This window comes from Camponotus vicinus, unplaced genomic scaffold, assembly GCF_025532165.1.
Source record: "Camponotus vicinus isolate PSW18456_S1 unplaced genomic scaffold, iyCamVici1.0 SCAF_10, whole genome shotgun sequence".
Classification (NCBI taxonomy): Eukaryota; Metazoa; Arthropoda; class Insecta; order Hymenoptera; family Formicidae; genus Camponotus; species Camponotus vicinus.
The window spans coordinates 2,848,781-2,876,671 of NW_028141946.1; the positions used below are offsets into that span (position 1 = coordinate 2,848,781).

At 35.9% G+C, this 27,891-nt stretch overlaps 2 protein-coding genes across 9 annotated transcripts in view; both read left to right on the forward strand.

Moving 5' to 3' along the window:
• The window catches only part of LOC145960603 (TWiK family of potassium channels protein 7), a 261,015-nt gene that overhangs the window by 75,994 nt on the left and 157,130 nt on the right, over positions 1-27,891 (forward strand). The gene's annotated exons all lie outside the window — the stretch shown is intronic.
• LOC145960474 (uncharacterized) lies at positions 20,606-22,050 on the forward strand. 2 transcript variants are annotated; one of them, XM_083079974.1, is made up of 2 exons: positions 20,606-20,940; positions 21,509-22,050. In XM_083079974.1, the coding sequence occupies exons 1-2, from the start codon at positions 20,749-20,751 to the stop codon at positions 21,827-21,829; spliced, it is 513 nt and encodes a 170-aa protein (XP_082936100.1). In that variant the 5' UTR covers positions 20,606-20,748; the 3' UTR covers positions 21,830-22,050. The 2 variants fall into 2 exon arrangements, with proteins under 2 accessions (XP_082936100.1, XP_082936101.1); XM_083079975.1 differs by lacking the exon at positions 21,509-22,050 and adding an exon at positions 21,236-21,496.

A 27,891-nucleotide genomic window follows, 5' to 3' on the forward strand; every position in this document is an offset into this window, starting at 1 on the left:
AATACATAATTCAGATACGTCCGTACCTCGTAGTAAGTCGACTCGGCTATTGTCGAAATGTCCAGCGCAGCTATAAAGGTTTTGCGTCAAGAATACTGCGATCGATTCTTATTGGATTCTCATTGAAAGATGGCTCTGTGGATGATTGTCCTTAATAACGTAACATTAACAGAATTGACGTAAAAGTTTTTATTAATTCTTCATAAATTATGAAAGTTTTATTTACATCGGTAAAAGAATCATTACCAATTTGAAAGACATCTTGCATCGAATCAAATTTGAGAAATTGGCAGAAAATTTGTGGGTGAAAGTAAATGAATTGAATTTATAAAACACTGGATGTATTTGTAAACGCTCGGATTTCTTAAGCAAAATAGATGTTGAAGAATATGACATTTGTTGCGATTCATGCGGGAGAAATTTCTTCGCTTTATGCCATTTTTGTAATGTTCTCCAGTTCACGAATTATTTCACGACGATGGATCTCCCAAATGCAGCATGTGTGACGAAAATGCTTGGAGCTCTCGCGGAAAGACGTGGAACAAGCTAGAATGCTTTCGAGGCTACCTCATCCCTGGAATTTTCGGAGGCTTTCCAGAGGACACGTTCGAGCTTACTCGCTTTATCCCTTCATCCTGACTCGCTAAATTATTCAATTCATTTCTGTGGAGCTTCCAACTAACTCGAATACCGTCTATCTCACGCCCGCTGCTCTCTCTTCCTCTCTTTCTCTTCTCACTTGCTCTCTATCTCTCTCTCTCTTTCTCTTTCTCACCATCGCCAATTCAATTCTTGGAGTTGAGACTCTCACCTTTTGTCGTAGATTTAGCATGCTGGCGCAATGGGACATCCATTGGAAAGTTTCTATTTAGACGGACGGAATGGATCATAAGAAATGCATGATAAATCTGATAAACTAACGCTCCGCATTCGATGTACATTATTTATTTAGCTTTACATTTTGCTAATCCTAGCGCTATGTTAAAGCTTTCATCTCGCGCACGCTTTTATCTTCCCACACAAGCAGGCAATATTTATTTTTTAAAATTTCATCAATAATAAAATACCTACATTTATTTAGAAGCCTTTTAATATTAAATTATCGTATTAAATTGTGTAATAAATATAATATATTGGCGTTTGCCCAATCAATTGATCAATTTGATTTACAGTTTTGAAAACAAAAATCCAAAAGAGATAGAATATTAAAATAGAAGCATGTTATCACCGATAAAAATTATTTCTTAATTTACGCGTTGCAAAATAACAACAAAAGGAATACAATATACATAAATAATAAAAAAGATAGATTTAATAAATTTTTTACTTACATCTGTCTTAGTTTGCATTTCAAAAATAGATTTTGATTTGTATGTCCGGAAATGTTGCGTATGTAATTACAATCTACTACTTGTCAAATAGTTCGTCAGCGTGTTCTCTTCAAACTACTCTGTGTCTGGTTGCAATAAATATCTTAATTTGACGCAGTACTGGCATATTCAGTCTGCGCACTTCGTTCGTTATCGTTATGTAAAAGGTGAATTCGCGATAGATGAGGAGAATTCAGTGAAACGAGGTTAAAACTCAGAACGAAATGTCGTGCAAATTTGTTCCTAAGGGGCGTCTCCGTTGATGAAAAGAGCATCCTGGATGCGAAGCCTGGAATGTCTGATATCTTCCGAACAACGATAACGAGTATTTTTGTTATTTCCATGCGTCTCTTATGACATCGTCATCTCGGATTTTCTTTTCGGCGAGTGTTACTGCATGCTTTCAAAAATCATACCGGTAAATTTTTCTGAACGAGACTGTTTAGTACGATTGTTGCACTATCTTCTTTAAAGATCGAAAAGGAGAGAGAAAAAATGATATCTAATTTTACATTAACATATTTTATATTCGATATCTAGATCTGAAAAGATTATTACCGTTTTATGCATTAAAATCGCGGGGAAAATGGAGCGTAAATCTACTCTTTTTAAACTTCCTGGACGCATAATGGCACATTGTCATATTTTACATTGTGAAACGTGTAGCCCGAGACCTGTGCTGGAATACGAGAATTTCCAGAGCATTCACGCAGCTGTATCCGCGAGTGATTCCCCAGGGAAGAGATTATCTCGAAAATTGGTTGTAACATAACTCAGCTATATGTTAATTGCGTGTTAAAAAATTTAATCCTGTTAACCGAGAAATGCTCTTTATGTTACAATTTATTACAATCTACTATTTGTCGAATTCTACTTTTTTATAATGTTAAAATAATATTTTGCATACGCGCGCAATAATTTATAATTATAATCATTTATTATTATGAACATAAAAAATTGCGTTACGTTTCGCATATTGTTAATAAAATTTATTTAATTTCATTTAAATTTTGGACGATCGAATGTAATTAATACGAAAATTTACCATTAAATGTGCTATATGTAAGAATAATTTAAATGTACGAAAATATCAGACGAAAAGTTCATTAATTTTATTCTTTCTTTTCGTTTTTGTCACGATTTAAATTAACTTGGAGTGACCTAACATCCATCTGACCGTCATTTAAGTTCCCTATGCGAGGTCATTCCTCGGTTACTGCGGGTCATTACATACACAGAGGCACAGGGACGCAGGCTTAAGTTCGAGGGGATTTGCACGTAATAAAAGCACTGTAGCTTTCTACTCGTAATACGTTCCGGCACCTTAGGTTGATTAAGCGTCAGACAGTCTGGTGCGCGCCAGCAGGACCGTTGCTAAATGTCTCGCATCTGTCACCGGGCTTTTCCACCGCCAAACTACCTGCCCTTCACGCACCAACACACGTATATATGTAATCGTAGGACGTACATATAGGACGGGAAAAGCAGGGGGAAAAACATACCACCGGTCGTACATACAGTCGGAAGTGAAGCGCTACTCCTCTACTACATTCATGATCATTCTTTAGAGCCCGGCTCAATCTACTCGCTCAGAGTCGAGGTGTTTGGTATTCGAGGAAATTTTAGCCTTTCAACTTGGTGAGATGTCACTTGGTAATACGTCCGAATGCAGAAAAGTAACGTTATTTCGAGAGATTACATTCGCTGATTAAAAGTGGATTATCTTGTAGAAAGACTTTACCGCGTTGTCTTTCTCAGGGAGTAATTAAGGATGACGCACGGCAGAACTTTTTACGCGGTTGAACCCACACAATGCTGAAGACTTTCTTCTTGCGCTTGCAGATGATTGTTGAGCGCGATATAAAATTACTTCATGGAAAATTAGCTTAGATTAATGTGTGGCAAGAGTTTCTTATTTAACATGATTGTAAAGGAAGTATAATATGATACATTTCTGAAGAATCGCGGGAAATATTAGACACTAAGAAACGATATTGCGAATTTCCTTTCAATTATCCGGTAAATATGTTGCTTCATTATTCCGGAGGCGTTTATTTTAATGAATAATGCCAACTCGATTTTCTTGTTGAAATTGTGATCGCGAAGAAAACTTTCCTATTTTCTGATACACTTATCGGATTTAAGCTTGTCGCCGCAGGAAAACGCGAGTGCGACGTCCGTCCCACGCTCCACGAACGGATCAAACAATTTGCGAAACTGCGAACTACGTGGTCGAAAGATAATCGAATGTACCCTAAACCGAGAGAATTTGTCGTCGCTGAACGAATCCTATGTACAGATAAATCTTGAATATTCATAATTAAAAATATAAATTTTTTGCAATCTATTGTTTTTGTAATTAGACACAGGACAAGAAATAGGCAGAATCTGATTGAGTTTGGATATTTCTTTTTAAACACTGTTAATTATGTCTAAATTATGTTAAATCCTACGAATCACGTTATATCGTTTTAACTATTAAACAACAAAAATATGAAATAAATTTTTCTTTTTTTAGAAATATAGTTCTATCTATACGTTCAAATTGTTTGAGTGTCTCAAAATAATATTTTTAATTTAATGATGCGTAGTAAAATTGGATAATTAAAATTAATAACAAATTTAAAATATTAAGAAATTAAATAACATTTTAGAATAATATTGATTAATCATCTTTGCTTACTAAAAGTAAATAAAGTAAGTAATCAATAAACGTATTATGGATTATGACGAAATCGATGTTTAATAAAAAATTTTTTTCTTCTACGCATTTTAATCTAAAGTAAACAGTATAAAGAAAAAATTACAGTAAAATATTTTGGCAATATTTCTGAAAGCATGTATGTCATTAAAAAATAGTTATGTACTTTATATATGACATACATTATATATTATACTTTTCAGTTTTTTATTTTTTTGAAAATTTTTTAATATGTAATTTATTTTAGTAATTGTAGTTTAGTAATTGTATTTTTGAACCTCTATAATATCATGTTTATTATTCATTAATCACAAAGCTTTATGGAGATTATTTATGCGCGATGATATGTTAATATGTAATGTTTGTTTTGGTTATTGATATCATTAATTTATTATTACAGAATATATAATTGTGATAATTATATCTTTTTCGTAATAATCGAAATGTGTACATAAATAACAACACTCTTGGCGCGTATCATGTCGAAATCAAAACGCTATTTCTATTATATTTTCCTCCTGCTCGATATTATATCGCATGCTGAATTTTAAATGACATTCTTTTATGAAATTTTGATTCTCTTTTTTGTATGGACAGAGTTTGCTTGCTCTTGGCATGTACTTATTATGATTCTTGATTAAAAAAAATAAGATATAAAAGAAAGAGATTCTTTCTCATATTGGGATACATTTCCAATGAATATTTGTCATAAGTTGAATCGTTAAATATAATATTCTTATAATGATTTCTTAAAAGTGAATACTTTGAGTGTATTTATTTTATTTTTTATATTTCTTCGCGATTTATTCTCTTTTGAGTCTGATTCTCTTCTATTCTCTTCTAAGACTGATCTGCACGAGAAGATTTCAGGATTAATTGTCCGATTCGGTTTTAATTTTGAAAGTTAGACAAGTTAGACATAAAATATTTGCATCCTAGACGATCAATACTTTACTCAACTCGAAAGATACATGAACTATTCGTGCCATTTGTTTTTACTTTGAGAAAATTCGAATAGTTTACGACTCATCAGTTCCTCTGCATTTACAGTGTCATTAATTTTCTGCGATGTGGCTATCATTATTTTTTTATAGTTAGAAATAACTTTAGAATTAAAATAGTTTTTCTGAGTTTTCAGTTCTTTCTGAGGGATTATTTAGTTTTGTTTTACTTACTTTTATTTTCACAATATTCAAAAAATATTGCTTTTCGAAAAAATCGCATATTTAAAATATTTTTCACAAAGTTGATTGTTGAATCTTTTATTTTTAAAAACAAAATGCATTAAATCTTTTTTTACTTCAATAATATGCATTTTCCATTTTTTATTGATATTAATAAAAATATTCTTTATAGATATTTAAAGTATATTTTCGGTGTTTTTAATCGCGAGAAAATTTTTATAACCCTATGGATTAAGTGGACTAAAATTATATCGCAATAAATAGTATTTTGAGATCACATATTTATTAGCACAGAGAGAGAAAGAACATATATTGTATTATAATTGTAAATATGTATGTGTATATTACCTTACACATACATAGATATATTATATTTCTTGATATATAAGTTTCCATTTGGACGGGAACACGTGTAACGCTCGTAACTAGTGCGCGGTCACATATATATCGAAGCTTCTGTTAACGGTTCTCATAACTCCGTCCTCCCTCGACATGTGACCCACGGCATGGCTAAATTACGCGTAAATGTACCGTGCCCGTGTCCCTATAATGTCGCCTGTTCACCGTCAAATCCACGAATCTAGTGACAGCTGAGTCCGCCTTGGCGAATAATGTTCTCTCCTATCGTCGCTTAGATGCAGGTGCGTGCATCATCCGATATATTAGTGATCGTCATCGAGCGAATCGGCCCGCATACAAGGGCCTGTGTATACACTGCGGCGACCAAGGAACGTTAATCAGGACGATTTCCCGCAGTACGCTTCTAATCCGGCGCGTTCAATCTCGGGGCGAATAGATGGTGGGTTTGCAATACAATGCAAACCCGAAACGGCTGTTGATTCGTGCGCGGCCCAAAATCGTAGCCCTTCTGCCCAGTCTGTTGCGTATGTGCGCGCGACGTTTATGGGACGGTGACATTCTGCAGGAGGCATTACGACCAGCAGACTAGTCCATAGACTTGGCCGGTCATATCCCCACGAGCTTCTAACCGCGATCTTATATACGAGGAGACTATGTGTCCTCGGCAAGCCACATCGCTGATATCCGGGCGATAAATTCCGCATATCAGCGGTGAGATGACAGCGAGCTGTCGCTAGAAACGATGAGACGTCTAGGAAAGGATTTTGGCACAATGCTATATTGTGTGCCTTCCGCTTTTATAATCGAATATATTGACATTAAATGTTGATGGTGGAAAAGAATTGTAAGCATGTCGCTAGATGGAAGATGGCAGTATCTTGCAACATTTACGTCATTGTAAAGTACAGAGTATGCGATGGAAAAAAGATATGACGGATACTTTCAGTCATTGTCGAAGAAATATTGCACTTTTGGTACGTTACTAGTCTCTTGTTGTGCCAACTCTTTTACCGCGATGCTTGTTTAATTAGTCCGAGCAGCGCCCACTATTCGTCTGGGAAAACGAAATAACACATCAAAATTAAAATTGCTTATTTCTTCTTCCACATCTTGCATGCTTAATCTACTTATTGTTAGTCTATTACTTAAAAGGTTTATTGGCAGTATATGTGCAGAAATTATAGCGAAACTTGAAAAATTATTATGCCTTAAAGGTTCCAATTAAGAATATAAATAAATAAAAATTGATAGATTATTTTAGCGTTCTACCAATAAATAAACTTACTAAGAATATTTATAAACACTTTAACGTTTGAATTTTGTTATAGTTTTTAATAGATAAAGCAGTAAATCGTTCAAATAAAATGAATTTTTCCTAGTTTTATATTTTAGCAAGCGATGAATATTAAGTTGATAAATTTGTGCTGTAATACGCATTTTAGATTTACAAGATAGAACAACGGAGATAGAATACGAAACGTACAAGTTTCAAGAGAAAATATGATTTGCTGAATCGCGCTTTTGCTACGGTAAATGTTTACTTAAGTTAAACGATCTGCTTAACTGGGATTTTTACTTGGATTACCAAAGTATGAATGTTCAAACAATGTATAAATGTTCGCTTACTTTTGTTCGTTTATATATTCGTTAGTATAATTCTTTCTATTCTAAATTTCAGTTATACGGGTTAGGATGACAATGAAATTTAAATGAAACTTCATGTGTGATGAAAATGGATATTTACACTCATGTGGTTATTTTAAATCAAATAATGCTCAAATATCGCCAATATTCTTTTGTCAGCGCACTTTATATCCGTTTTTGTGAAAATGTAATCAAATTTTCCGTTTGTTTATTCGTGACATGATTAATAGAATAAAGAATCAATAGTGGAAGTAAAATTAAATATTTGATTTAGTATTCAATATATTCTTTCCAGTTTCGGGCGATGTTAATATAAATGAAACAATATATATTACATAAAAGAATGACAGCACGTTTTAATTAAATTATTAATATAGTAGTTATTAATATAGTAGTGAATTTTATTAAATGAAATTTTGCATTAAATTATAGTTATTAATAATATATGACATTATAATTAATATAAAAAGCATGCAAAAAATACTGCCCTCTCTTTATTAAATACCTGATATTCTCGAATTCGATAATAATTGTTCAACTTTAGGTATATGTAAGATAAGGCGACGTAATTGCGCTGTTCCTGACGAGATTTTTTTCTCGAGGAAAGTGCATCTTACGTCTAGGAGGTGCAATCAGGATATAAAAGGTTTCGGAATAGGGATTAGTTGGATTTACGGATCATTAGTAGATGCCCACGTACTACACGTAGGTAGATGAGTAAGGTGATTGAATTTATCTGATCGGCGAATTGCCAAAGGAGGGGGATTGCTCTTCTACGCGCTCATCTTCATTTCCTATTCTTGCCGGTTTCTCCGCTCGTCCTTCTTTCCGTTCGCTCAAGAGCAAACTTCTTTTTCTCCGCTGTTCTGCTACTGTCTGTCTCGCTGTTTCCTCTACTCGAGATAAAAGTTGAATAATCCCCCTGGGCGACTGTAATCCTGCTCTACCGATAATCCGGGCTTTGGTTAATTTATTATTCGCAAAACTCTGCGTTTTTCGTGCCGAACGGACTTTGCACTTCGATTTGCAATTTTAGATAGATTGATGTTGGCTACGGACATATCGGAAAAGAATAGTACTGCGTAGCGGAAGGGTAGTTTTTTTGTGTTTCTTCTCTTGTTATACGTAAATTAACACGGAGATAAATTTGAGGATAGCACAAGTAAAAATTCCTGCATTACATTATACGCTTGTTATATATTAGCATCATAAATTGTAAACATAAAAAGGAACGTAAAAAGAAATATTATTCGTGTAGTCTACATGGTATGTAGTATCTGAGGCAATTTTCTACGGGAAAATATGTACATTTAAATATACATAAAGGGGAAGAACACGGTAACGCGCGACAATCTAGATTGGATATTGACACAAGAGTCGACTTCGTGATAACAGAGAGGAATAATCGCGTGAGGTTGGTAAGAAGCGAGAATAGCAATGCGAGCGGCACGCGATCGTGCCTGGCGTCGCGCAGCATCGTTTTTTCCATTAGTCGTTATTCTTTATGCTGATATACTGTTTTTGTCGAACGCGAACTTGTTGGCACACGACTGCATGGCACGCGATTTTCCGATCCGATGTTACAAACGCTTACAATCCGTGCGCCCGAACAAGCCAATTATATTTTCAACGATCGATAAAATGATGGCGTCAACGGGATGTCGACCGACGCCAGATTGCCTGTAAATGACGAACAGCCGATTTTACTATTTTATGGGATCGCACGTGCACGCTGGCCTTAATTGGATCATTCAATTGAATGATAATCCGATTAATCCGCGTGTTTAGCGTTGAGATTAGAATTTAAACGAAAAACGAGAAACACAATTAAAACTTTTCAACGTATAACATTTTTAAATTGCTATTCAATTTAATTAGCGGAAAAAAACGCAGACGCAGTAGCGTACAACGTTTGCGTTATATTCGCAATTACGTACCTTCTTCCGACTCTCGAGCGGCTCTATAGCGGGTAGTGAACTTGAATGATCAACGTCAGGTATCCGGTCTACTGATCTCAGAAGACATTTCCGCTTCATGCTCGAAAACACTTGGGATGGACGTACGAAGGAGTTCTATCTGACCAAATGAGGGCTATCTCTGAGGACGGTTATAGCACGAATGTTACGAGCTAAAGAGCCTTCCTTCGACATCACGTTAGCTTTGTGAGGCAGAAGACTTAAAAATTCTAGTACTACCTTTCTACTCTCTCCCCCATCAGCAAACAGCAAGTGAATAAAGAAAGAGAGAGAACAAGCAAAGAGAGAAGAAAAAGAAATTCTTGATGACAAGTAGAGTACTAAAATTCACCAGTTATCTTCGTGCCTCAAGGGTTTTTCCTTGATGTTCTCCATACGGTACTATCATTTCTCGTGCCAACCACTTCTTTTCTCATATGATAGAACGTCGTTCGTTTAGTAATACGATAAAATGAAACTCTTCAAGTGCTTAGACATACGTGCGAATATAAAGTGTTCCATTGTCTCTCTCTGAATATTAAAGAGAATTTATATAAAGAAAATTATTTTAAGTATTAGAGATGAAATAAATCTTTATTAGAAAATAATTCGTTTATTTTTCGATGTATATATCTCGCCGAAATAATAAAAATGGAAGGACAATTATAGCAAATAATATCTATAAAAATAAAATTTGTGCAATGTAGATGTTTCACAAATTTCATGCAAGATTAAAATTACAATGCATTTGAATGAATTTGTTACCTGTTTCTCATTTTCTATTACATTACATAGTTCAATAGATTAACTAAAAATGTAATTTAAAATGGATTATACGTGCATTTAAAATGTTTCGATGTAAAATTCACGCGATTACTATTTTTTTACGTATACCGATGCGGAAGATATGGGACAAATTGTGAACGTGATTGCAATTGATAAGCATCGATACTGCATAATCCCAAGAGCCATGTGGAAAAAGCATACAACACATTAAATCCTAAATCCAGCGGTAATAAAATTCTCCGAATGGAGGTATTTCCGTCGCCGCATCGCATAAGTGTTGTGCTCGTTATTTTGAATACATTTGCAATAACGTTTTATCGCGTTACAGGAAACGAAAGTTGCCGAATTTAATTGCATACATAGAGTCTGTATGCACATTGCAATCGTGCCATAGTATCAGTTTTCTCCAAATTAATGCGTTATCGGATATGCGAATCATTTGCAATCATGTTGATTATACTAGTTATTCATGTGTCTAAAGCTATTGTTTGACCAGTTTCAATCTTGTCTGTTTGATAATCTAGTTCCTATGTTTCTATCTTGTCTCCTATGTACTCCTTGTCGTCAGCATAGGAGCCATTGATTTTCAGGATGTTGGACGTAGCTCTCGGTGGCAGCCCGCAAATAAACCTAATCACGAGTACAGCGTCCCGAATTGTCAAGCCACTTTCCGTAGTACTTGGCTGAAATCAGATTACTATCTCTGCCAATGAGACGACATTTAACGTTGATAATGATAACAGATCTTAAATGGTTTGATAGTTTAACATGAGTGTCTTACAATTTCTCGAATACATCTTCGTCTAGATACAATTTACTATCCTAATGTATTTACATGATAACGTATTTACGTGATAATTGTTCAATTTGCAATGTTAAAGGAATTTTTTATTATTTATTTTTTTCAGTCCGATTAAAGTACTCTTAACTCTCGTTTATGTTAGTCAGATAGACTACATATATCTCTCAAACACTCCCTGTTCTCTTATATAAGCATACAAGTATATACATCAGAGGAGGACTATGCACCGGAAGCACCGCAAATTTCCTGTTTGCTCGTTCCATGGAACAATGTCTTTCCTCTCGGTGAGATCTTTACGCTTTGCCACTGTAATGAGGGCGGATGAAGACAGCAGAACGAGTAGATTTAATTTCCTTCAGTACCTTACTCCTATCATTCTCTCTTTTGGTCTTCTTTACGTACTACTTAATTGTTCTTTCATCTACTGACAGTTTTCTTTCGAAAATTTCAATGACATTCCAACATCTTACTTTACTTTTATCTTTGGTGGAGAGCAATTTTTTCTCTGCACCAGGATCAAACATTGTTTGTTTTAAGAAAATAGTGATTATTGCGCTGTATTTCGTCGATTTTTATTATATTCATTTGTTATTTATTCTTCAAATATTCTTTAAATTATTCTTAAATTATTACATTAATATATTCCTAAATTATTTTATATTTTAATTTACTTAGAGGTGATATATGTACATAAATATATTATTTTTCGAACATTCACTAAACAAATGTATGATTTGAAAGAAAAAGAAAGCATATAAAAGTATAATTATAAAAATTAATTATGAGAGAGTGAAAAAGAGAGAAAGTATTATGACTTTTTAAGAATTATATATAGTGTTTCACACAATAGGACGAAAATTTTTGCGTCTCCTTACTTCGCGCTTCCTCTGTCATCTACAAAAACCTACGGAAATATGCTCACTCCCAGATGACATACTCCATCAACGCGCGTATATGCTTTCCTGCTCCGCTTTTTTTTACTGAATGGTGATGGGAATGGTGATGGAAGAGATGGCACAGCGAGATATTACTCGGCACAGGAAAAAAATCGAAGTTTCGACATAGGGCTAGGATATGAGCCGACGCGACTCTCGATCAGTGACTTTGACAATTTCTCGCCACATTTCTACAGGACGAGAAGTTCGAATTGCCGGACACGTGTTACCGGCAGAACTTAGGAAACTTCACCCTCCTTGACTCAGACCTCGATCAAGAGATATGAGATTTTCCGACAAATGAAGAAACTTTTTTGTATCCATAAATACAAATAGTTCTTTCTGGGTCGGCACATTATCGGTGTTTTCAGGTATTATTTAGTCTATTTTGTATATATATCTTCACTCGAAATGAAAAATTCACAGCGAAAAAATAGGTATAAATGATCAAACATTTTTGTATATAAATGTTTTACATCTTAAAAGATTTTGTATCTTGAAAAAGTAATTTTTTGAGAGAGGCGTTGCTAATTGTGTTCAATTATATATAAATCGGTGTTTGAGTGGTCACTTTTGTGTGTTTCTGACAGTATGCATTTTTGGAAACTCTTTGAACCGGTAACTTTATGCGGCGTGGAAGATAGCAGGTTGTAAATTTTCGTGTAACACGTGTTCCAAATATACAGTTTTTCGTTGAAATTTCGGTTCACTGGTTCCATCGAAATCGACGACGCACATGCATGCATGTCAGCGCGTACGTTTTTCGCAGTTGCGAATATATTGACGAATACGAATGTGCTACGGTCTCTGCGTACGGACGTAGTTAAAAATTAAATGTGTCCTGGCATATATATATATATATATATATATATATATATATATATATATATATATATATATATATAATTATATGACATGACAAATCATATATTACTTGAATTATGTTATATTATATTATATTATATTACTTGAATTACTGTGTTATACTTATTCTGACATAATATATAATTTTAAAACATATGATATTAAAAGCTCTTTGCATACGCAAAAATATTTTTTCGAAAGTAATCAATTTTTATATTGCACATATATTTCCCATTTTAATTAATTTAAAAAGTATCTTTTAAACAGATATATATTTATTATATGTATTCATATTATATTTGCCTATACATTTGCATATATATAAGCGCAACCTAACGCAAATATTTTAATTTAAAATTACAAAATTTATACACTGTGCAAAAATTTATAGAGAGGGCGACGTAAGTTATACCTAACTGTAAACATAAGATTGAAACGAGATCTCACCGCATTCGTGGTACATAAAGAAGAGAAAGAAAAACTGTTACAGCTTAAAACCCTCTTGAGTATCCTCCATCATATCGAGATAGGTACATTTTTCCGGCGGAAAGACCGTCCGCCACGTGATCCAATTCCACTGCGATCGTAATCGTCATATTTTACACGCTCGCCGCCGTCCTCCATTTACAATAAACTTCGTAGTTCCGTGTGCTCGATACCGCGGTCAACAATATCCGCGCGCATTGACCGAACTTCCCCGGCCAACGGGGGTGCCTGGTCGCATTCGTCCCGACTGTGAGGAATCCGGAATTCGCCGCGATACGAGGTCGCGCACCCCGCGAGTCGATCGTTGCGCGGTCGTTACTTCCAGTCATCCCTGCCAGGAGGCAGCGTGGCACGAGGGGGTTGCGTCTGTCGCATCCACTCTCTGGTATTTGGTCGGAGTATCGTGCGAATAGCGGAGAGAGCTCGCGGTTTACACTTACAAATGTATTATTCGATCGGGTATCGACATTGCATTAGCGCCTGGCTACGCCAAATTATTGCAGCGAGCTGTCATTATTTTCACTGATGAACAGAAAGAGAATTGCTGTGCCATGAAACGCAATTATGACTCTTGTTTATATTTTATCCTAAGCCGATTGTGCGAGTGGTTGAAATCGGGATTATTCCAACATTACAGTGATGATGGCGAACCATGCACCGCACCCATTTCTCTTTTCGCTCTTTGATAACAGTTTGCTGTGTGATATATTCGTTGTTCTATTCGGGATTAAACTTATGTTGTGATTTCTTAAGGCAACAAAGAATTTTCGTTCGATATTCTGCGTATATTCTTTCTTATTATTATTATTATTATACGTTTGACGTATATATTATGTAAATGTGCAAACTCACGTACTCGTCGTATTCTATCTCGATACTAGCTTAGTCCTTCGTTATCATTCTCGTCGTAACATGGTTTATCCGTGACCTATGTAACGTTATAAGCGGCGTGGCGTTGGTAACCATATTATTCTGGCATGCGTTCAAGTAGACATTTTGGGGTTAAATATGAAATTGATCGTGGTTAGGCTAGGTTCTAATTAGGACGAAAGATATGGGAAAAGTGAAATTATGATGTAATGCTGAAAGAAAGTTTTAGCGCTTTCGATTTAGCATCGAACCTACAGCAATATACATAAAGATAACAATGTCTGTTTTTTCTTGTTGATTTTGTTTTTACCAAAAATGTGTGTTGTTTTTGTTAAAATGTTTGTTATTCTTATTTTCCAATTTAAATTTGCCTATTTAAAAAATCTGATAATTATCTCTCACAGAGTTATTCTAGGAACATAAATTTACCAAAATTTTCTGAAGATGTCATGTATGAGATGCGTCGATATATTTAATTCAAAGAACTTGTTATTTTTGCAACACTTGCTATAGTATTTAGACGACTGCAGTTTCTTACAAACTTTCATGAAACTAAAATCTCTTGAAATTTTGTGGCTTTGCGGAGATTTCTGCGGGCTATTTAATGTTTCTATAGTTCATAAATCAAGTAGCAATGAAGAGATGCATTAATTTACTTATTACATTGGAAAAATAAGTTTCAATAGAGATTTTTTCTTAATCAACAATACAATCTATTGTAGAATTTCAAAATTTTGTCATTTTTATGAACGAGATAAATTAATTATTTATATGTTTAGTTTGTGTATGTATGTGATATGTAAGTGCGTATCGAACTTACCCCATTTCTTAATAAACCGCTAGACTGGATTTTAATCAGTTTAAAAGGCACCGTCAATAACGAGAAATTTAATTGTCAATCCATCAAACATGAACGCAATTTCTTGGCTCCTTTGTAGCGTCCAATAATGAAGTCGCCGGAATTTCCTTCCGCTCGGTGCAATCGTGCATCTCATCAATCTCCTGACATTATTCTAAGAGGGAGAGTTGCGCATCCACGATATTACTCAATATCTATCTCGATCGATAAACTTTCCATCTGTTCGTTTATAAACATTAAGGAGAAATGAAACTGACGTGGAAATTTTATATAATTTTCATAGAAATTTCGCGGCTTTCGCACTGATTCAATACTTTTGTCCAATGTGGAGATTTCAGTCACTTAAGACTCCTCTTAACTGACTGAAATCTCCACATTGGACAAAAGTATTGAATCAGTGCGAAAGCCGCGAAATTTCTATGAAAATTATATAAAATTTCCACGTCAGTTTCATTTCTCCTTAATGTTTATAAAATCTACTTACTTAAGTAGAGAGATCTCAATTATATATGATTTCGTTTGCTTCAAGTCTGTCTCGACGTTCTCTTTCCTTTTTCTGCCTTTCTCTTTCCTTGTTCTTCTTTCTTCGTCTATATTTCTCTTGCTCTCTCGTTCTCTCTCTTTCTCTCTTTCTCTCTCTCTCTTTCCCTTCTTTTCTCATTCTCTTCCTTGGTGTCTCTGTTGCAGTCGAGTTATCAGCAACTTTCCACTTTAACTAACAACAGTTCAGTAAGCAAACAATTAAGCCTCGGCTCGTGGAAACTTCGTATGCTGTCAGGCTACGTTTGTCGGGTCATGGCAGTATTACAGAAAGCTGCTACACGAAATTAAAGTATTAACGAGGCACGGCGTTCCCCGTGGAGCCCATTTCAAGCAAGATACTGCTAGTGCAACAACAAGTTTCGTGGCTCGAACGTCGTCCAGAATGTATCCTCTAGCTGGATTGAATTCTTCATGAGGTCCGATGGCGTTGCAGATCCCAGAGAGCAAGCAGTAAAGCTGTCTAGCAACGCAGGGCTTATCTGCATCTCGAATTGATAACAGTCTATCGAAATTTTTGATGTCGACAAGTGATAAATTGATGTTGTCGACCCGAGATTAGATTTCTATATCTGGAATTATACAAAATAAATTGAATATATAATAGCGATATCTAGTAGGCTAAGAGCGTGGAAACAGAACGGTGTAACAAGCCTGTGAAATGTGAATGGGATGACGTAATAAATTCCAATACTCGTCATGAGTTAATTCGGGGGAACGCTCGAATAATTTAAAGTCATTGATGAAGATGATTTGGGCGATTTCAGGAATTACTGCATAATCAATGCTGGAGTTGCAGACGTTAGTGACGTACGAGTGTTACGGTATTAGCGCGAGTGCAGCCATCGGTTATGGATCAATTGCATTCGGGGAGGTCCAATCGGTGGTCACGGCCCTGCGCGGAAACTGCACAATCCTGCGATGATGCATCGGAACGCCGGTAATTCCCACGATGCGTCCCCCCGCCTCTCCCATTCACCATTCCACTCTGCATACTGACTAAAGTGTTCGGTCTGCAAGTCTGCTGGCTTTCGTCCGATCCGCTTGTTTCTGGATCGATCATTTCCAGTTCCACGGCACACGTGTGCGCGTCTATATCTAATAGCGGCGCATATCACGCATAACCTACCTACTCTATGGGAGGGAGAAAAGGGGGTAGCATGGGAGGGATGATCCCATTTAACGCAGTGGTTCTCGAAACTTTCCTAACGCAAGCTCTAAAGCTGCTCCCCCTTTCGCGATCGCTTATACACGTAATCTATTCATGGGAGTGTCGAAGAAGAGCATCGCTAGTAGTTTACCTAGTCCTTGTGACGGTCATTAATCATTCGCTCGCAAATTACATTCGTTCGCTGCCGCTACTAGCGATGGAGCCCGGTGTGAGTCGGTTATATCTCGTAAAGCTCCACCACACGCAAACCCGGATCGGACCTCTGTCGATTTCGAGATTTATCGCGGCGTATGGGATAATTGGATAATGTATTTCGCGTTGCGCGTATCCATCGTCGCGCGAAATCGCGCTACAGAGGATTACGTTTCTTTAAGGCTTTTTATGCGCGTGGCGCACAATAAGGATTTCCGTATCTCCACTCAGAGACTTTTGTGCTGACCGCGATTACACAAACGGGAGCTGGGAGAAACGAGCGCGGTAATTGAATGCGACTATAATTGAAAGTTTCACGACGAGTACCCGCGATTTTTCGAGAAGCCGCGCGAGGTTTCCCTTGATAGGATAAGATCTCGAGAACTCCGGTCGTTACGCTCCGCCAAATTGACAAAGGGCACGAATTTGCGTCCGATTTCTTCTCCGTTTCGTCTTTTCTTTTTTTTTATTTATCGTCGTTCTTTGTCATTATTTTGCCCGATTCTTTCATCCGATTTTAATTCTAACTGGGAGAAGGTTTCATCGATTGTACTTTCGATTCTCGTCCTGTTGGCAACAACCGCGTTCGAAGGACGAAAGATTAATTAACCTTCTTTATCTCGACTGCCTTCCTATCGAAACTTTGAAATCGCTTTGCTTTATATTAGAGGCTTCTAACGCAGCCGATATTGACACCAAAGACTCAGCAGAACTGTCTAGGAAACGATAAACATCTAAACGTTGAGGGAAAGTCGATACAACGATATGGTCTTAACAAGTTTGTTGAGAAGTCGATTTCGAAGGAAAGAATTTCTCACTATGACGATTATTTCGTAAGAAGACAAAAATCAGCAAAGAATTAAACTAAATTTTATTTTTTTTATCAAGTTTTAAAAAATTAGAAAAGCTTACATCTATTTGAGCTTTTACATAATATTTGCTATAAAGCTCTTTCGTATATTTATTAATAAAATATTTATAAAGTGAATTTGAAGGAACAAGTTTATGTATGATGAATTAACATTTAATTCCACTATCGTGATGCTCTTTAATCACGCTATTCTACGATGAATGCAACATGAAGTATTTCGCGGATTTCCTGGCAAACGATAGACTTTTGCCGCTAAAATCTATGTGCATAACGCAGTCCGCTTGTAATTAGCTCGCTTCGTTGCATTTTATGAGTGCGGTAACGTCACTTGATTATACGACCACTTAGAATATTAAACGATAAAGCATGGTCGAACGCATTGTCGGCGCCGATAGCCGTTCAGCTCGTTTAATTCGCCCTGCACGTCGCTTAAACCTTATTACGTGCGCGCATAAGCGATCACGTACGCCTGTTAATAAATTTCTGCTCGCATGCCGTGAGCAGCTCGGAATCGGTATTTTCCTAACCGCGAGCTACCGACGTAATTGCGTGGATAATAATCGACGCTCATGAGCCGGAAGAAAGGAGAGAAGGGAGTAAAGCTGCGCCAGGGAGTTAGATCATGCTTGATCTCGATGCCATGATTATAATTTATGAGGCTTTGCTTCGCGAAGGTGTTTTGATGCAAAACAGAAGAATTTCGAGACTGAATTAAATAGCGTTATAAATTGTCATGCGACATTTTTCAACACTCATACTTAGTCAAATTTAACAATCAGTAAATTATACAATTTAATTAAAATTCAGTAAATTATAAAATTTAATTAAAATATTTTTGGAGGTAAAAAGAAAAATGATGGCAGCTTTATATGTGTCAGATTTTATAATCGAAAAACTTTATTATTATTATATACATTTTTTATTTTGCGAGTGAAGGATTCAGCGAGAGAATATAGTGATATGCATATGTATATATATGTATACATGTACATAAATAATATAATGAAATATTGAAACACATTGCGTCATGCGATATGTACAGCGTGGGCGTTTCGCATTTAATAAATCCAACGTTGTTTCATTTCGTTTAGTTTGTCCGCGATAAACTTCATTTTGACCGTGGTAATATTGGCAACAAACCGTTCATAACAGACAGTATAAACTGTGAACCACACGTACGGCAGCAGTATTACCGCTGTCTGACAATGTGTGCTCGCATATAATTGCTTTTTAAATAGTCAGGTCGATTTTCTCTCGTCGTATTGCAAATTTGTTGCTATCGCGCAACATTCACAATCGATTTGGTTATTACCGTCGCAAAATTTAAATCGCCAGCATGACTGCGCATGCCGCCAGTAATGTTTTTTAATATTGCCCTTTTCCGGCGAATATTCGACATTTGACAATCGACTCCGTTATATTCAGGAATTAGTTCGCATTTCGACACAGCGGATATAGGCAATCAATCGGCGATAGAGAGGAAAAAAATTCTCTCACATCGAGGATGCGCATTACATTTATGTACAATCGTGTGCAATCACCGAGCAATTGTAGCGAAATTGAATTATTTTATTTCGACGTGTAGAGCGCGGATGACACGTTATTTTAATTCGATCGAACGAATAAAATCGTTTTAATACTACGACACGTGAGTGATTGTTTAATTTCTGAAATTAGGCTACACATTCTTTACATATATCAAATTTCAATATTGTAGGCATACGTAGCAAAAATGATAATAGCACGTGGGAGTGAAATTGCCATTGGCCGTTATATAAGCGATTAAAAGACGGAATGGGGCTACGAGGTTAAAAATCTCGAAATTATAAGCGGCTTCATCGCGTACTCGAAGTGAAAAACTGGCGCGATTCAACGCAGCGTGAAATTAAGTGGTTTCGCGAAGATTAATACCGGCCGATTACAGCTAAAAATACGTTCCCTACGAGCAACGGCCGACATGACCGTTCGCTGCATAATTGTATTTTTTTTTATTATGCAAATGCGCGCAGAACTCTCTTGCGTGTGGATATCGCTGGACTTTGCGATCGCGTGCGAATTTCTTTGTACGACGACGTATCGTCGTACCGTTATTAGCGGCATGGCTTATCGGGGAGCGTATGATTGCATAACGATTCTGGGGTGGCTCACGAGTGGCTTATTGTGCGTCGTGTATACTTTCGTATATGGTTGATAACGGTCTGACGATCAATCATTGCAGTAATATTCTCGCGTATCACTATATATAATCGTATGCTTCTTTTTTGTTTCCCTTTCTTCTTCCTTGCACGGTGACTAATTCCGGTTGGGCTTATAAAAAAGACGTTGCACCCTCTACAGGGGTTGATACCCGATGCGAGTGCATCCGGCCGATGTATTATTCAACACTTGCCTTTTTTCATTCACCAAGAAAATAATGCCTATCGTAAAGTTGACTGATTGAGGAACAAGAAGGGCGAAACGCGCACCGTGAACACGCCGATAAAAAGCTCGGGTTACGTACAAAAGAAAGAATAATGCATTCGCATATTCCAGTTTTATGCATTGCGTAGGCACGGTTGTAATGCAGCAGTCTGACACTGCATCTTTTTTTTACAGCCCCACAACATGCCGCGCTATTAATAATATATATATGGCATCTTTTCACTCATTTTACTTTCTCTTTTTCTTATCATTTCAGTTTTTATCATATCGTTTCTCACACATGATTCCTGATATATTATATGCATAATCTTGTGATGGAAAAACAATGACCGTTTTGTTTGATGTGTTGAATGAATGTTTTTTTTTAAATGAAAAAAGATATTATTATAACATAAATATGAATTGTATTCGGTAGAAAGTTATTTCCTTTAAATTAATAGCAGACTATTGTTTTAATAAAAAAATAGTTAATTTAATATGAATGATATATCGATAAAAATTATATTAAAAATTAATATATGCAAAATATTTTTTAAAAGCTATTTCGCGTGAAAGTTGCTTTGTCTCGATAATAATAAAACAATTGATCGAAAAGATATCGATGATAATGATGGGTTCTTTTGACAGCTGCCATAGAATAAATTTTTCGTGTCAATTACGTCGCGGAAAATTTACTTAATTTAATATTTGCGTCAAATTGTCAGTGATTTGTATATACTTTAACAATTAGTGTGAAAATGGCAAAAAAGGAGACGAAAATTAAAGAGAAAGTAAAGAAAAAGGGAAGACGGACAAGACCTATAAAAATCGCTGCTCTAGTTGTCTCTGCTATACAGGATCTTCGCGAAACTAAAGGCACTACGTCCAAAAAAATCGCGGGATATATTAGTTATGCTTCAAGCATACCTGAAGAACGCGTTAAACGACAAGTGAATATAGTTGTTATTCGGATAAAAGTTTTAATATTTGTCTCATTCTCAAATTTGTAATTATTAAGTTTTTTGGACGTAACATGTAGAGAGTATGTATTACCTGTACTTTATACATGTACTTTACACATATAATTTTTGTGATTTTGATTAATCGATTATTATAAACATTTTAACAATTATGTTATTAACGCAATGCTATCGTTTCAAGTAAAAAACAATAGTGTTAATCAAAATCAACGATAGAAATTTCTTTTATACTTTTTCTGTTTTCGTATATCAATCACTGTTACAGACATGCGTGTGTAAAGTGCATACGAGTGCCAAGTTCATGTCAATTCTGCAAATCGTTTTGAATAACGATATTTTAGCGGAAGAGATCCAGAAATTTCTTGCAACTGCTTTCTTCGAGATAAAGATAAAGAAAGACAGTGTCATATAAATCGTATTATGTAATAAATGATTATACTTGACAGTGTATTTCGGGCGCACGTTGCGTTTTCACACAATTTTATTTCACACAAATTTATTTTATCGACTCAAGTTGATTATTATCGCGATATCTCAGGTGAAGGCCGCTTTGAAACGAGGTATCAGGTACGGTATTTTACGAAGATATCGCGGCCACTATTTTCTTCCAACTGGTGATGAATTGGATCGCGCGAACCGTATCGCCATGCGATTCGCAAGATTGCCGACGCCGGGGCCACTGCTTGCCAAGTCAAAAACCAATTGCGTCTGTAAGATAAGAAACCATAAGGGATCCCGAGGAATTGATAATACAGTGCGAAAGAGCAGGAAAGTTGAGAAAAGCCGCATCCCCTCTGTCTCGGCCAGTTCGAGTTTGACGGATAAATTTGTCAACGATGCTGTGTCCGTGACAGAGTGAAATTATTTAACGGAATCTGTACAGTTCTAGGGAAAAATATTCTCTTGTAATATGCAATTTAAGTATGTCTTGTTTTTTGTGCCTTTGTTTATGAATTATTAATTTTTCATTAGAGTGCAAAATCGATGGAATATATTAATTATGTATGATTTTTTGTTTAAGTGAATTTGAAATGTGTTCTACGATATTATATTTTGTATAACGAAGTATTATTGAATAAGAAAAAGATATTTCTCATTTGCAGAATGATCTTCCTACACTTACAGTTAGTAAATCATGCATTATCAATATCTGAATGCTCTTTATTTTTCAGAGAATTTTATCACCGAGATTTTAATATCTCTCGCATAAATGACAATTTTAAAGATGACGGCGAGAAATGAATCAATCGTTTTCTATTACAACGATATATCGTCTTACCCGTGTCTCGATCCGGTGTCCCATCGCTTCCGCTTGTCCGCGTTGTGGCAGAATTAAGTGAAATGAGGAACGAGGTTTTTTCGTAAATTGCACTGAAGGCGGGACGACCATTTATAAAAGTTAGGAGCTTCTTACCCCCCCGGACCGATAAACTTAATAGCTTTAGAAATTTACGGGGTTTGGCATGCTGAGGAGAAAATTTTGTTGAGCGCCTCTGTTTTCTTACGATCGATCGTCCGCTACTTCTTCCTTATTTTATTGGGTACATCCGCGCCATTACGCTCGCGAAATAATTTTGTTCTCGCTTCGCCGTCTTGCATCTCCTTCTTCTCTCCTCCTCTATGTATACACATCTTGCAACGCAATATCTTCGATGGAACATATTTACGGCGCCGTGACGGCGGACTTAACGACAGGTTGTGTAAGTTACGTTCTCTTTGACTAGGTGAGAAAGCGCAATATGAGTTCTAAAAGACGCAAATGAAACTCGATGATATAAATGCAATAATGCAGTGTCGGTGCATGCATCGTATTGAATAGAAAATCTGCTAATGACAATCGATACGTTCGCACATCGTAATATAATGTTGCTAATGCCTGGACTAATTTGATGCCGAGATCGAATAACTATTTAGTTAATTAAGTCCGATAGAAAATGATGATATATATTGTTTATTTGAGAAATCATGTCGGAAATTTGCTTATTACATCCTATTAGTTGGATTTTAGGTGGATATTAAAACGGATATTAGAAACTAGCTCCACTAAATAAATTAGAATAGCATGAATGCTGTTAGATTTGCAAGGATGTACGTACATTGTAAATTCGACGAAATAAATCAGTATATATAAATGAGAGACAAGATAATTATTCTTAGCTTTTTGTCATCTAATTTTATTTGCTCGTAGATATTTCTTCATGTCATTCTTTTTTTGCGGAGAGTGCACGTAAGTTATATTGGCGATTTGCTTGGAATTTTGGAAGCGAACAGGAATACAGTTGGTGTTTCGTGAATTTGTTTCGAGACGACTGGTCTGGAATTCCGCCGGGATCCGATTAAATTCCGTGAGAGAAATGGTTTTAGTCTCGTCGGCCTATAATCTCGAAAGCATAGTCGAGCTATGAACAACGGGTATCCTGGGACAATTCGAATCCGTTTAAATGATAATTTGAAAAGCTAGTTGGCACCTAAAGCTCCTGCTATATCGGTGGTGACCCACGTAACGGCCAAACTGAATAGGCAACATTGACCAAACTGAGGATCGCATATATAACTTTTTAATGACTAGTTTGTACGTATACAACAAACTAATCTGTTTAATATAAAGGTATGTATTCTAGGTATATATATTTAATTGAAATAAATGCAAAAAAAGAGAAAAAGAGAGAGAGAGAAAGCGAACCATTTAAAATGTGCACGCATAAACCGAAACTATGTATGTTTCATTTATGTAATCCATTCTAGATTTAATAGCACTTATTCGCTATGTAATATTCCGGCTGTTTAAAACACTTTTTCATGAAAAAATATCCAAGCAAGCTAAAATACGTACATTTGTTATAAAATAACCGTAATAAAGTTGAATAATTTCGCTATTTCGTTAATTAACACCAGTTAGAAATGCTACACAGAGGGACTATATCGATAGTTCCATTAACAGCTGTCTTCCTTTGCGGCTCGATAGGAGACACAAAGCTATTCTCAAATTTTGCTTACGCGGCATGGAATGCATGGCAATTGCGGAAACATAGTTGAGAGATTGAGATTTTCCCGACTGAAACTGTGTGCGTATCAGCGTGAAAAGCGATGGGATTTCGCTGGACACGCTATAATTGTAAGTTGCGCGACTCGGTCGTATTAAGGAGTCCAAGTGAACGCTGTTAGTGCAAATTCCGCCGAGCTTCGCGGTTTCGCAATTGCAATTGCGTGGCTCGCACCGAGCGATACAATTCCAACTGACCCCTCACGCTTTTGCCCCATGCGAAAGAGAGAGAGAGAAAAGGAAGGAGAAGACGATGTCGTCCTTCCGCATCTAGGAAATCGGAGAATGAGATGGTTGCGGTGGTAAAGGTATCTTGAATGGCGGTTTATACTGGCGATTGCTTGCATTAATCGTTTTCCTTAGTTGCTACATCTCATGATTTTTCATTGTTCTAAGAAACACAAATTAAATTTCTTTATAACATTATAGAATAGCACGCGATCTTTCCGCTTAAGACGACGTATATCTTACGTATTTTTTAATATTCTTTTAAATACCGGCATGTTATTTTACCACTGTCAGAGTACTTAGTTATTTAACGTTAAATGTCAGAGCATTTTGTAAAGAAGTGACTAGAGCATTTTTGTAAAGAAGTGACACAATTTAAGAGAGATTATATAAATTAAAAAAGAGAATAAAAACATATTTAATGGAGTATTTTTTATGCGACGCTTTTCATGGATTAAAGTACGTTTTAATGCTGTAAAGAATTTTCATGATATTAATTGTGATTTTGTAAATCTCCAATGTTGCAAAGTATTATAATATAAATTTTATTTCGTTCAATATAATCATAACATAGTAATTTCTGCAGGAATTTTGTAGAGAAGAAAGACATTTATCTCATTTTCATGGAGTTCGTAAAAGTTGAAGCGATAAAAGTGAATAACATTGGAGCAAACCTTTTTGCATCGACGATAGTTCAAATTCATTGTGCTTCGCACAGCATGTTTACGTGATGGTCATCCGTAAGCGGTGGAATGTTTGCACTAGTCATTGCATACGAACGAGATCCGTTTGATAGATCTCACGCGCGGCTTATGTGGCCAGACTGAAATTATCTACCGCGTTTGATTAGAGAGACTGTACTTTTTTGCTGTACATCGGCGAATTGCATTGAATTTAATTAATGGATTGCTTGTAAAATCTATTAGAGCAAAACTTATATCACTGAATAATTTTATTCACGCTTTTTTATATAAGCTAAATATTAAAATTTTATTAGTATTTTATTATAGTAGATTTTTATTACTTATTTTTGTTGCTCTACTGATATATTAATTTATATATAATAGTTTTAATGAAAGGATTATATCAAGTTTGGCTTTTATAAAATTATTATATAATTGTGACATCAGCAATTATGTTATTTGGCCCAAACAATGCAATGCTGACCATCCGGAATCCTGTTGCATGCACAGACGCGTAAGATAATGGTCTAACACATTCGCATCTCGCAGATGTTTGTAGAATAATATAGGATATTGTAGCAGCAAGACAAATTTAACCGCAAAACCGCGCGCATGTATTTCAATGCGTCATTATATTCGTATTAAGATTCAAAATTACAGTTTTGATAATAATTTTCAATTTATCTGACAAAAAAGATTTACATATTTCAATATTTGTACATGTTCTTTAATTTCCTTAATCGATTTTTATTTTAACATTCAATTTCTTGTTTCTTTTTTGGCAAATAATTTTTAGATTTTTGCCAAAGAAAAAATTGGAATTTATATTAATCATCTTGTGTTTACAAACAATTTTTTAAATTGCAGAAACGTTTCGTTCGTGAATTATCATGAGATTAGATTTTCGCATAGAAGCTATGATGACGGTAGCTTGTTGCTCACAATTTTCGCTTGAAGTCACAGGAGGTATTAGTTCGAGTTACGGGGATACTAGCGTCTTCGAAGTTGCAATTGCACGGCAGAAGCAACGTAATAACTCCTATTGCACATGGGACACGATTGCCTTGACTATTGCAACGTCCGCGAGGTAGAATATAGGGAGACTTACTCTTGACTAGAGATGAACCGGCATCTCTGTAACTATGGCCGTAATTATGCCAATTAATTATGCGCGGTTTATCCACGGTATCCTCAGTGTCTAGTTACCCATTATGTTGCAGAATGCATTAATGGTTTTAATGATTTATGTCATTTATAAAAGGATATATGTATAATTACTTAAATTGGTAACTTTGACGTAGATTATTTTGTAAATTGATTATTGTAAGAAGTATTTAATACAATCAGATTCTCTCTTAGACAATACAAATCGTACATAATGCGTTTCTCTATTTAATTTTACGTCTGCGAATAATAGAAGCGCTCAGGTTTAAAGGGCATGGAAATACTGTCGTTTGACCATTACGGTATGTGTGGTCTTGGAAGCGGCTCGTTGCATCCGCAATCGTGCGTATTAATCGATTCCCTCGGGAATACATCAGGTAGAAGACGGTTGGAGACCAAAGGGTCACCATGTACCTCGTGTGCAAAACGAGCCTTTGGAGCAGTAAGTCGGCCAAACGGAATGCATGACGTTTCTACGATCCATGATGCCTTTTGTATGGTGCTCTCCAGCGTCAGTGACAATTCTTTCTGTATGCATATATATTCAAATGTACGGTGTAAATGTATAAGACGTTTCTTTTGAATCGGCGTCATAATATTCGTTGCAAACGCCTGGAGGTATTTGTACACAATATAATATTTGCATTGAGCTAAACGAAAATCAGTACAATGCACATTGATGGTAATACTTTTTATCTGTCGCGAGAGATAGAACTTTGATGTAAGAGTGCTTCAAGTCAATATTCTATATTGGCAGGGTCTAATAATAGAATTAGCGTACGATGGAACGGATCCATTATTTATCCAGCATTATTGATGTTCTCTTACGCGATTATACATCGCCGTATTAGCGGCAAGTATCTCGATTAAGTATGAAATGTAATGCGCTAATATGGAACAAGCGCAACGAAGAGCAAACGAAAACGGTGATAACAATGAAGCATAGTGCTCGTTCGCGCGATGAGAAACGTGCAAAGGGGATCGTAAAATGAGACGAGTAAACAGTAAAGCAAGACGTGCAAATATCCCGGAATATTCCACCCTTATTCCCCACGAGCGAACTTTAGTACAATTAATGCAGGCTTCAATCGTTGCTACATTCAATTTACAATATTTGGATAACACATACTTCCTCGGTTCGTTAATGCAAATTATTTGCGCGATTAGAATGCGCTATATGCGCCACAAGTATAATATAATCATTCCGTTTTAAACGTAAAGGGAACGAGTATGATAGAGGTGAACATATTTACACATATAATTTCACGATATGACATGTGGATTGTTGCACAGATATCGAGTAAACTCTCGAGGGTTGCGATGGTAAGTGATTACATCACGATCCATATAATTATTCAATTTATGAGATCAATTTCGCAACAGTTGAACGAGATGGCGTTTATATTGCTGTCGAGCGGGCACTTTAAAGAAATCAATACTAGAGGTTGTTGTTACAGCGCCGGGATTGTGCAAGCTATACGATTGCCATTAAGTGGATAAAGTACGCAATCTACGGTTCAATATTTTCTCAATCTCTGCGTGCAAACAAGATAATCGTGACGAGCGTCAATAAAGAATGCATAGCTTCGCTATTACGTATATTGCCTCTTAGCCGAGCGCGAGTAACTCGTGTTATTCTCGAAAATCTATAGTTAGTCTATCAAGTCTTTGCCACTTACGGCTTTATACAGCTAGTTTCTGCAGCGACGGAACCATTGCTCGAAAAATGTTTTTCACTGGGCGAACTGCTCAGTTTGTGGCATTATTATTATAATTACGAAAACTTTTTACGGATTATTGTCG